Source organism: Xenopus tropicalis, chromosome 2, assembly GCF_000004195.4.
Source record: "Xenopus tropicalis strain Nigerian chromosome 2, UCB_Xtro_10.0, whole genome shotgun sequence".
Lineage (NCBI taxonomy): Eukaryota > Metazoa > Chordata > Amphibia > Anura > Pipidae > Xenopus > Xenopus tropicalis.
In genome coordinates, this window is record NC_030678.2 from 176,337,438 (window position 1) to 176,349,818 (window position 12,381).

A 12,381-nucleotide genomic window follows, 5' to 3' on the forward strand; every position below is an offset into this window, starting at 1 on the left:
GGTCAGTTTATTCACTGATTGCTCTAAAAGCATGGAAAGGAACTCAGATACATAGTTACCTTGGCTACCATGGAAAGGTCTTCATAAGTTACTTTTAAATTGTAGCTTCAGTTGTCTAGAGCTCAGGAGTACTGTAATTAACACCATAGAAAGCTGAACCTTGTACAATCACAGATGAAGCAAGTAATAATCAATGGCACCATTATACATGCATGGAAGAAACACTACTTGGTTGGGTCTACTTCATCTTCAAAATGGCCCAATAATGGTTCCAGAAGGACACAGTTGCATTAGATGACCATTTCTTTGACCATCCAAAGGTTTGGGGAAGAACTGACAATTAAGGTTACTGCAAAGAGTTGGTGATGCTTTATTATCTAGATTAAAGTACATTTCATCGTTTTGCAGGCTGGTAAGTACAGTATTTCTTTTCTCTGGACCAGTACTGTAATTCTGCTGGAGAAATATCCCACACCCACCTGGTCAAAAAGAATCAATTGCCTTTCCATCTGGCTTTATTGGCAGACTTCACAATTTTGGAATTGGTCCTAAAATAATGGAAAATATTGTGGAGCATAAAATGCTTTCTCTTGTTTTCTACATACATTGTGGTACTAGACAAGGATGCCCCCTATCTCCAAAATATGCTTATGCTCCTGGTGGAAACTCTAACTGCAAATGGCAATGATGTTAATGTATTAAAGCTGCAGAGATGCATAAAACAACATACTTTGCTGATGAATTCATGATGATTAGAATTTATATCAGTCCCAGAAATTTCCTATTTGAAGCTTAGGAAAGAGTTTTCTATATTCGGCCAAATTTCAAAGGGGACATGTTGTGTGAAAAACTCCAAAAACCCTACTAGTCCTACCCATATTTCCTGCTGCCTTTCCCTGGCTGTGCAGGGGGGGGCAGCGGCACTGAGCACACTGCACTGTAGGATAGGAACCAACCAGCAACTAGGCTGACTTGATAGGGAACTGAAACCTGTCCTTGCTTGTGTGACTGCAGGTGTGGGATTGGCTCTCCCATTCCTGCTGTGCTTCTGGCAGGGACCACAGCAAATCTATAGGGAGCTCCAATAAAAGGGCAATTTTTACAGATAGAATTAATTTTTAACACAAAATGAAATCAGCACCATAAATTATTCATAATTTCCTACAAGATTAGTTTTTTTCATTTATCCTATATGTGTTCTATAAGCTTCAAGGAAAATTATATTTGGACACTTAAACCTTGAAGTGGACATGGTCCCTTTATCAGGATTGCCAACAAAATGTGACCTTGTTTGGCCTCCAACAGGCTGGATCAAACTGAGATTATTTCATTATTTGACTCCCGGGCCAATAATCAGATCATAATGGGGTCCTAGGGAGACCCATTAAGGCAAAGCTCTGGTGCAGTCCTAGCCTGATGCTCTAACCTGGCCATTAGATATCTGACCAATCTAGAAGATATCAGTTGGGAAGTCTGTTCTGAGTACCCCATATAATGGCCAATAATCTATCAAATCAATCTGTAGCACCAAGTCAGCAGATTTTATTGGTTGTTGTATGGCCTCCATTACTCATAATAAACCAAATTAACTATAAATATTACTTAACTCCCTGCCTTACTACTAGTGGATATGGAAACCAACTCAAGGGTTAGACCTAGATCATGGTTCGGAAGGATATGCAGTGTGGCCATCTTACCAAATATAGAGTACCCCTTGCAGACAGAACCAATACAAGGGCCAATAAAATCTGCTGATTTGGCAGCTTATGGGTCCTTATATGGGGTACTCAGGGTGGCCTTCCCAACTGATATCTGCCAGAAATTACCCAGATACCTAATGGCCAGGTTAGAAAATCAGGTTAAGACTGCACCAAAGCTTTGGCCTGATGGGTCTCCATAGACCCCCATTATGGCTGGCCTGCCGATATCTGCAATCTTCACTGCATCCTACCTGGTACTCAGTAGACGGAAGTGGCAAAATGTAATCCCATCCCACCTCCAGCATTGGGCCTAAGCTCTATTCTTTGCAAATGTTATAGAACTGAATCAAAGAACACTCACAAGATACAGAAACCCACAGCAGACACCTCCGTAGGTCTGTGGGATCATCTGCAAAAGAAACTCAACATGACACCTTGGCCATCACCTTTATTAGAACTGCTACTCACATTTCTTCCTAAGCCCTGGGAGGAATCCAGGGAATAGATGGGCAGAATATAAAGACAAAACTTTATGAAATAAAGAGCTATTGACACCAGAAATTAAACTTTCTTTTTTTTCAGATTATTATAACATGTAATTGCAATGCGTCTTCCATTACCTCCATGGCATCAAACAGAAGGAACAACATAGTGGAGATGCATAAAGTCTGTAGGCACTTTGACAAACACATGAACGTAGGGTTTTAACAGGATCTCCAAATATTGGGAAAAGGTTTTCAAGGCAATCAACGAAACGGCCATGGATACCTCTGTACCCAAGTGCCCTGATACAATTAGGTTTATATCTCGTAGGAGCAGCTAGAGTTATTGTTCCTCTGAAATGAGCAAAGCCCCATAATTAGTATATAATGGACATTAGAACCAAGGGTAAATAAACAGCAATTAAATACAGTAATGGTAATAAATAGTGGGAAACATGGCGGCCTCGCCCCTGTGCTACAATCTATCATTAATGGGAAGTCACTTACTGCCATGGGGGAGGTTGGTTCTGCTGCTCATGGAGTGTTGTACAGACTCCCTATAAATACCCCCAGGCGCAATGATTCCACCCACAGCCAAACTGAATGCTCAGTGTGGGAATGGCCCCTTGTGACCATCAGTCCCACCGGCACCCAGTAGGAATCAAATGAGATGAGAATCATTCACCTGCTTTATTGGCTGATTCAGGGTCACATGTTTTCTCAGTTTTATCATTTTACTTTGTAAGTTTACATTACTTTGTTACAAAAAATATAGGTTTGTAGTTTGTTATGGGTTATGGGTAGAGTTGAACAAATCTGTCCTGTTTTGCTTCGCCATAAAATTTCTGAAAAATTTGCGAATCTCATTTGTCACACAATTTTTTTTGTCGCCCGCGTCTATTTTTTTGTCGCCCGTGTTTTTGTTGTGAAAGTGACCGCGCCCACTTTTACGTGCAACAAAAAAAATTCTGCGTGACAAATTTTTCCGCTGCGAATTTTCACGGAAGTTTCGCAAAACAATTCGCCAATGGCAAAATGCGGAAATTCGCTGTGAATCCATGCCATCCATTAGTTCATCACTCATTTACTAACCACAAATGCTCCGAGCGTTTGATCGGCATATTTTCTGCAACTTTTTCGTATATTTTGCGACTTTTTCGTACTTTGCGACAAAATTTGTGCAACAAAATCGTATTGTCGTGCCGAGTACGAAACTGCAATATCGTAATAACGTGAAAGAGCTTGAACGCAGGGAAATTACGCTCTACGCTTCATTGTCTCGAAAACTCAAATAAAAATACATCTCCCTTTGACTTCTTTTTCAATTTGAGTTTCAAGGGGTTTGGGATTTAATAAAGCTCAATAATCGGAGTTTTCAGAAACCGGAATTCACGATTTTGACTGCGAAAAAAAATTTGAAACTTCAATTCAAACTTTGATAAAACTGCCCCCCAAAAATTGTCACTTGAATTTTTTTTTTGATCAGTTTAGTAAATGGATTTTGAATATACATTTTAATGTGTGAATTTGAGCAAAAATAGCAATTTTTTCTCTCATTCAGAAGTTTTTCTGCAATTTTCTGCAATTTTTTTTTTGTTGTATTTTCTTCTGGATTATTTCACCTAAAAATGTTTTTGTATGCTCAGAACTGGGCTTTGCTAGGGCATCTGAATAGAATATACAGTCAGATCTCTTGGAATATATATTCTCCAGTGATGAGCAAATTTTTTCGCCAGGCATGGATTCGCAGAGAATTTCTGCATTTTGCAATTGGCGAATTGTTTTGTGAAACTTCCGTGAAAATTCTCAGCAGAAAAATTTGTTGCGTGGAATTTTTTTATGTTGCACGGCAAATTGGGCGTGGTCTTGTAAAGAAAAGGCCACGGTCACATCAAAACAGCACGGGCGACAAAAAAAAATCACGCACAAAATGCATTTCGCAGATTTTTCGCCGTTTCGTGAATTTTATGGCGAAGCAAAACAGGACAGATTCGCTCATCCCTAATATTCTCCTTCAATTTACACCAAGTCCAACTTGGTCCCATGAGAAGAGTAAAAATGAGGTTCCACTGAGTTCCCCTTTCTCTATTGCCCAGATTTATTGGCCGGCCAAAAAGCAGAAGAGTAACTTCTGCATCTTCTTTTATGGCTAAATATTCCCATGATCCTCTTATTTATCTGGTCCGATACAGTGCTTTATATTTCTGTAGTTGTTTTGCCTGTATGAGGATTGGATAGCACTTACCCAGCATGTCCCAAACGTACCACAACATTTCTAAGTGCATGATGGTATCGAGGAGAAGGAAAGGTAAAAACTCAGTAGTTTTATCGAAATGTTCTATGTAAATACAGCCATAAGCACTCACAGAAATGCTGCACTGAGTCCTCTATCAAAAGAAATACGGGATTTCTTGTCTCCTTTTGTGTAAACATGTTCTTCTACAAAAATACAGTACTGAGTAAGAGAATATGCACAAACAGTCTAAGGTTAAGTGTAAATAGATATCAACAAAGTCAACTGGACTAAGGGTCAATAATCAGGTATCAGATCTAAAAGACAAACAGAGATAAATAGGAAAGATAAGGGCAGGACAAGAGATATGACAAGAAAATTGCCCAGGAAAAACAAGGACCAGAACCCCAGGCCAACCTAACAACAGGAATCAGGTGGAGAACAGGAATCGGATAAGGAAGAGGAGTGCAAACTGTGACCTACAAAAGGAACAAGGCAAGGAACAGAGTAAGGGCAAGTTATACCGGAACAGAGCACCCTAGAACTTGCAAAAAAAACCCTGTAATGAGCGTTGTGAGCAATAATGCCAACCCCGAATGGGGCAAGTGGAACAGAACAAGGAGACTGAAAAGTGCATCTTTAATGTAGAAGGACACTAAGACAACCATAAAGCACTAAGCAGAGAGTTCTGACACAGCCGTAGACAGGTACAAAAATTGCTTTATATTACAGAGGCCATGGCATGGAAACATTATTGGTCAACTACTCAACAGTTGATCTCATCATCTGAAGTGTTGAGGCTTTGTGGAACCTACATGGAAATATAAAAACTCTTTACTTACTGCTTGACCTATAAAGTGCTCTCCTGTGCCAATACTGGGAACTGTAGAACAACCAATCCCTTTTGGCCAGTTAATTTGCCTTCAGCGCTCACTTCCATATGTTTTCTGAAAAAAAAACTGGATCATCTTTGTCTTAATTTTTTTCAGCTTCAGTCCATAAATGAGCGGATTTAGGACTGGCTGCAGGACAAACGCTTGCACTACCATGATAATGCTCAAGTTGTTCGACCAACTGCTCAGGCTTAAGCGATTGTTGAGAAACTCAAAGAGTCTTATAACCATAAAGTTTATGACGGATATAATATGAGGAGCGCAGGTCTGCCAGGCTTTGGCTTGGAATACCTTTGAGGACTTCATACATACCTTCAGGATCTCAGCGTAAGAGAACAATATAAACGCTGGCATCACTGTAAGAAACCCAACAATGATACAAAGGCCAAAAATATTGTTGATGGTTGTATCAATGCAGGAGAGTCTAACTACTGACCAGTTGTCACAGTAGATCTTGAGTATTAGATTGCCACACAAGGGAAGTCTGATGGTCATCAGGACAAAGGTTGAAACTGGAATAATGCCAATGAGCCAGGCGGCCATGGCCAACTTGCAGACTGTTGGTAAGGACATGATTTGGTTATACCAGAAAGGATTACAGATGCACACATATCTATCCAAAGCCATGATAGTCAACAGGGACAGCTCACAGCCACCATATGTGTGGAGGCAGAATACTTGGGTAATGCAACCAATGTAGGAAATGGTTTGGGTTGTGGAGAGCAGGTTCACAAACAGACTGGGGAAGAAAGCGAAGCAGCCGTACAGAGAGTTGATACATAGAAGAGAAATGAAGATATACATTGGTTTGTGCAAAGTCTGGTGTAACACTATGACAATGATCACTGCCCCATTGGCGAGCACAATCACTGTGAACCCAATCAGTGTTAAAACGCTGTATAAATATCTTGCTTGTGTCATTTCCCCAAAGTACAATGTAAGTATGGAAGGGTGGGACTGGGTGAGGTTCTTCTGCATGTTCTGCTCTGCAAAAACAAGGAGAGTATCAATTCTAAACTATACATGTGGCCATACATGTTCAGACTTTAGTCTTCTTCCAACGAACGTTCTGATATCCTTCATATGTACGTCTATCAATACTTTCGGGTATCAATTTCAGATTGAAATTGTTGGATGAAGTACCAAAAAAAAGAAAGAGGATGTTCTGAACGTAAATTGATAGTCAGACACCAATCGTATGAAAGTGACGTCCCAGAAATGCATTGTAGGCCCCACAAGGATACCATAAGATACACAATACATGCTCAGATTTTATCCTTATCTGAACAAAATTTTCTAACCTGTCCGATTGACTAAGCGGCCGATCCCTGTGGTACCAAGATTATCGGGATAATTCAGAGCCCACACACGGCCCAAAAGTTGTACAAGATTATATTGTGTGCGTATGGCCAAATAAAATCTCAATTCCCACAGATTTGCTTGAAGTCTCATTATCCCTATATTGTCTTCTGTGTTAGCTTGTCTATAATAAATAGAAATATAGATTGGTGGTACAGATGATTGATTATTCCTTAATCTCAAAATTGCTTTACTGCTTATGTGTATTAGTAAATGTATTTTTGCAATTATGCCCAAACCAATTTTAGATGTTCAGGTTGAGGAGCCTGGAGCCCTAAGCACTGTGACAATGAGGTAAAGGATCCAAATGACCTGCAGCCCAAGGTTATGTTTAGAGATGGGCAGGGTTAGCCTTAAAGATAAAAAGTATGGGGTTCAGGCAGGAGAAGACATGACTTGGGATTGAACTGTGACCAAATGACCTGTTGCATAGGAATCATGGCTGGTACTCAAGGAGATCTCCAAGAATATATCATCATTTGTGGGCCAAGGAAGGATTTATTAAAATGTGTATATGGGTTGTCTACAATGAGTAGTCTGCACATATATAAAGACATTAGGGCTATTTAACCTCTCATACTGTCCCTCTTGGTAACAGAGTGTGGGCCGTCTTGTCTGCAAATTGAGGTCCTAGTGCTTTTGGTGGTGGATAGACAAGAGCAGGTAAAGACATTTATAACTCCGTTGTTCATTAGAACTGAACTTTTCTATCTTAAGTTAAAGGTAATCTTAGTACTCAGTTGTGTAGGGGTTAAACTTACTATAGACAAAGAGTTCTAGTACCCGGGCAACATAGTGTTTTCCTCACATTGGAATCAATAATGGACTCTGTCTTGGCTCTAAAATGCAGTCATGGGTAGGGTTTTGACCTATACAGAGAGGTCAGCTTCCCACCATTTCCAAATGTCTGTTGGCCATGGTGATACCCTTTGTACAAGGGTATGGGATTGGCTGAAAGCTCCTGTATAGAGAGAAGTTGCACATTCTTTAATTGGTTAGGGTCCTACAGTAAGTTCTACAGGGTTCTTTATTGGGTCCACTTTGAAATTGTAAGCAATGTATCTGGGCTTGAAGAAGATAAAAAAACTATGCAGGACCTTCCTGGTCGCTGCCCCCTTACAAGGGGATCTTCAATGCAGCGGGTTGATACTTGCTTAATGGCACTAAGATAGGTGATATCCTGATGGAGATGGACCCAGAGGGATCTGTGGGTAATATTCTTGGCTGTAGCAATGGCAGCCAGCAGCAGGAAGGGCCACCAAGGTGTTGTCCTTTATTAAATGGGGGACAGAGTTATGGGAGGAGAGGGCATTCTTCCCCTGTACTCAGCCCTGGTTCTGCCCCATAAGAATATGCCGGGCAGCTTTGGGCTCCACAGGGCATAACTAAAGACCTATTAGATACATTATTGTCCAATAAGCTCTCAGTTAACAGGAATTAGTGCAATAATAATTAAACCACTACTACAATATCGAGTTTTTGGTGAAAAATCTTTCCAGATTCATTTGTTTTAGCAAAAGCATAACGGTGTATCTGTTTACAATAATATACGTAAGTTCAGCATATTTAACCCCGTTTATCCCAGGCTTCAGTAGTGGAACCAAGTAAAACAACAATTCAGGTTTGAAGCCCTTTATACCCAGAATGCTCGCTGCCATAATTGTGCCAAAATCCCAGATAGGAAGCTTTACCCCCTAGCAGAGCTGGGTACTTACCCCCTGGTACAGCAAAGGGTGGTTTAGCTTGCGGTACCCGTCAGACTGTCTGTATCACTGGTTTATATGGTGTTTGAGTTCTATTCTCTCTGGTATCGGAGGTGGCACAGAGCCAACAGTTCCCCTGTGTTTGTATCACACTGGCATTGCCTCAATTGCCTATAATTGGTTTTACTAATGGGGCAGATGTATGCCATGATTCAGTCTTCAATAGAATCTAGGATCCAGCCTTTCTCATGCTTATTGAGATTTTCTGGGTTTACTCAATTTTTAAATGGTTTTATTTGCCATAGCTTCTTACACTGACATGCTAAGGACCATCCTATCCAATGGGCACACCAAAAGCGTTATTGTTATGAGGGGTGCCCGCTTGAAAAAGCAAGAAGCTGGGGGGGGGGGGGGAGGGGAGGTGACAGAACATAAATCAGAGACAAACAGGACATCTATTTTTTGGAATATTATCAGGCTTTGGCAAGATTTGAACTTGGAACCTCTTGCTTACTGGCTGCTCTGTCTTTACTAGTGGGCTTGGAGAGCAGCCAGCAGTTTCATGCTAATTCTGACTCCTCCACTTGCCTTTCCTACAACATCCCTGCAGTCTAATTGGTCATTTGAGACCGGCCAGTTAGAGTCAGCCCTAGTTAAGCTCTTCCTGTACCTCATTTCCTGGCCTAAGCATTAAGGTAGTTTTGGCTTAAGTACTGTGCCTCAACCTCTGCTCTAGCTCTTGCTTGATCTCATTCTTCCTTGTTTTGGTCCTGTAGTTTTTGGTCCTCCTCCAGTACTTTTCCTGGCTGCCCAGCCTCCAGTATCTGCTCATGGGCCATCCGCCCTCCAGCAGATTTTTCAGGTGCAAGCCCCTCAATAGCTGCCTCCACCTGTGCCAGCCCTCAACATCTGCCTTAGCCTTTGAAGACACCTGAGCTCCTGTGAAGGATTACCTTCCTTCCTGTGCAGTCCTACCTTCATCTCCCATGACTACAGCCTTGCCACCACTTAAATCCCTGACAGATATAGAGGGAGATGATTAGGAGGACACAAGTCAGAGAAGGAGTGGAAATGGCCATTGTTTCCAAACCTCAGTCTAACTAACCTTCAGGCTGGGCTTTCAGGTGTATCTAGGAGAGCAATTGGCCTTACTTCCCAAATGTCACCTTAACTAGCCTTCAAGCTGGGCTTTCAGGTGTATCTAGGAGTGGAGATTGCCATTCTTTCCAAACCTTAGCCTAACTAACCTTCAGGCTGGACTTTCAGGTGTATCTAGAAGTGCAAATGGCCATTCTTTCCAAACCTCAGCGTAACTGACTTTCAGGCTGGGCTTTCAAGTGTATCTAGGAGAGAAAATGGCCATTCTCCCCAAATGTCACCCTAACTAGCCTACAGGCTGGGCTTTCAGGTGTATCTAGAAGTGCAAATGGCCATTCTTTCCAAACCTCATCCTAACTGACTTTCAGGCTGGGCTTTCAAGTGTATCTAGGAGAGAAAATGGCCATTCTCCCCAAATGTCACCCTAACTAGCCTTCAGGCTGGGCTTTCAGGTGTATCTAGAAGTGCAAATGGCCATTCTTTCCAAACCTCATCCTAACTGACCTTCAGACTAGGCTGTCAAGTGTATATATGAGAGCAAATGTCCTTTTAACCTAATTCTCATCCTAAATGCCCTTTAGGCTGAGCCCCACCACCCCCTGCAACTTCTCTAAGGCCACCCAAGATGGAATCATGTATTTTGATTACCCCCACAGCTATTCTTGCATTGTTAGAATATGTAGGCTATAAACAAGGGGTAGAGACACGTATAAACTTGATTTGGTATTTTTCTAAATAAAACACTTGCATTTATTTAATGTCACGATAATGTTGGTAGGGTTGAATGAAAATATCAAGTTTATTCTCCCAAAATAAAGATTTTTTTTCTGCTGAAAAATTCTAGAAATTCATGAAATTTCAATGGCCGTTCATTTCCATGAATCCTCTTTATTTTTCCCAAACAGGAAGTGCTCCAGCAGCCATTTTATGATCATTAGCGATCATTCTTGGAAAACAATAATATGAAATAGAAAACAATGATGCGTTTGACTTTCCCTTGAAAATGTGTAAAGGACAGGCTGTTTCTGACTATTCTACTGTTTCTCTACTATTCCAAGCCTTCATAGGACTCAATTGTTCTCGGCAGCTTAAACCTGGCGTACCTTTCGTTAGCCTAAAAAAGTCACATATTTTTATAAATCTTGAATGCTTGTTAGTTTCTCAAATTTTTTTGAGAAAATACTCAGAATTATCTCTAATTTTTTGAGAAAATACTCAGAATTATCTTGAATTTTTTGAGAAAATACTCAGAATTATCTCAATTTTTTTGAGAAAATACTCAGAATTATCTTGAATTTTTTAAGAAAATACTCAGAATTATCTCGAATTTTTCTTAGAAAATACTTAGAATTATCTCAAATTTTTTGAGACAATACTCAGCATTATCTCGAATTTTTTGAGAAAATACTCAGAATTATCTTGAATTTTTGAGAAAATTCTCAGAATTATCTCGAATTTTTTGAGAAAATACTCAGAATTATCTCGCACTTTTTGAGAAAATACTCAGAATTATCTCGATTTTTTGAGAAAATACTCAGAATTATCTCGAACTTTTTGAGAAAATACTCAGAATTATCTAAAAAAAATTTAAAACAAAGACACAACAGTCGCATACTGCCAAAAAACACATGCGTTAACCTTGAAAGAAGTAAAACATAAAAAAAGTAAACTTTTTTCAGAAAACAAAGGAAATTGGCCCCATAATGTCTCTTGTAATCAAAAATCTCAAAAGCAGCATGAACTTTATAATTTATTCTTCTTGCACTCTTATCTTGTTTATATGGAACATATGCGCTATCCTGAGCTTTATTTCTCTCATTTTCAGTCCATAAATGACAGGGTTTAGAAGTGGAGGCACCACGAAGGCTTGCACCGACATGATGATTCTGAGCTCATAGGGAAGGTTCTTCAAAGTGAAGCGATGGAGGAGAACCTCAAAAAGTATATCAGCCACGTAGTTGGTTAAGCTTATGAGATGGGGGGTGCAGGTCTGCAAGGATTTTTTCCTGAAGTCCATGGAGGACCGGGCACAGACTCTTAAAATCTGAATATAAGATGCCACTATAAATGCCGGCACCATGACGACCATGGCCACAGTGAGGAACAGGCCGTAGATGTTGTTGACTGTGGTGTCAACGCAGGAAAGTTTCACAAGGGAATAATTATCGCAGTAGATCTTTACTATGGACGAGCCACAGAGCGGAAGCAGGATGGTCAGGATGAAGTGAATGGTGAATGGGATTAAAACAAAGAGCCACGCGGCCACTATGAGTTTGTAGGCCACGGCCAGGGTCATTATGCCGTTGTATCTCAGGGGGTTACAGATGCACAAGTAGCGGTCAAACGCCATAAGGGCCAGGATAGACATCTCAGCGGCGGTGTAAGTGTGGATACAGAACATCTGAATCAGGCACCCAATGTAAGTGATCGTCTGCGTCTCACCAATCAGATTCACAAACAAACTGGGGAAGAAGCCAACGCTCCCGTAGATTCCATTGGCGCACAGGACGCAGACGAAGATGTACATGGGCTCCTGTAGGCTCTTGTTCAGCAGAACCGCCGCAATGACACTTCCACTGGCCAATAATATCATCAGGAACCCAAGCAACGCAAGGGCGCAATAGAGATATTTTATGCTGGTCATTTGTGCGAAGCCCAAGGTTAATACTGAGGGATGAGACCATGTGGCATTTGGCATATTCTTTCCTTTTTTGTGGTAATGGTTCCTGTGAAGGGCAACATAATCATGTTTATTCTCCCTGAAATCTTCCATAATGTTCCCCCATATTGCAAAATAATCAGCATAAGGTTATACAGGGAACTCTGAGTATCACTCATGTATTATAAGGGATAATGTACCCCCTACTGTAAATGATAAGGATATTAGCAGTCACTGAGGGGTTCTGTGCCCAT

General features: G+C 40.8%; 2 protein-coding genes across 2 annotated transcripts; both read right to left on the reverse strand.

The window, feature by feature from the left end:
• Nucleotides 1–5,338: 5,338 nt before the first annotated feature.
• On the reverse strand, nucleotides 5,339–6,286 carry LOC100498544 (olfactory receptor 52N2). Its single transcript, XM_002941556.3, has one exon. It carries the CDS (start codon nucleotides 6,284–6,286, stop codon nucleotides 5,339–5,341), a length of 948 nt encoding a protein of 315 aa, XP_002941602.3.
• Nucleotides 6,287–11,218: 4,932 nt separating this feature from the next.
• LOC100498381 (olfactory receptor 51I2) lies at nucleotides 11,219–12,112 on the reverse strand. Its single transcript, XM_002941555.2, has one exon. It carries the CDS (start codon nucleotides 12,110–12,112, stop codon nucleotides 11,219–11,221), a length of 894 nt encoding a protein of 297 aa, XP_002941601.2.
• Between the last annotated feature and the right edge of the window lie 269 nt (nucleotides 12,113–12,381).

Excerpts from the sequence above, each read along its gene's own strand:
- LOC100498544 (XM_002941556.3), bottom strand. The coding sequence starts at position 6,286 with ATGCAGAAGAACCTCACCCAGTCCCACCCTTCCATACTTACATTGTAC.
- LOC100498381 (XM_002941555.2), bottom strand. The coding sequence starts at position 12,112 with ATGACCAGCATAAAATATCTCTATTGCGCCCTTGCGTTGCTTGGGTTC.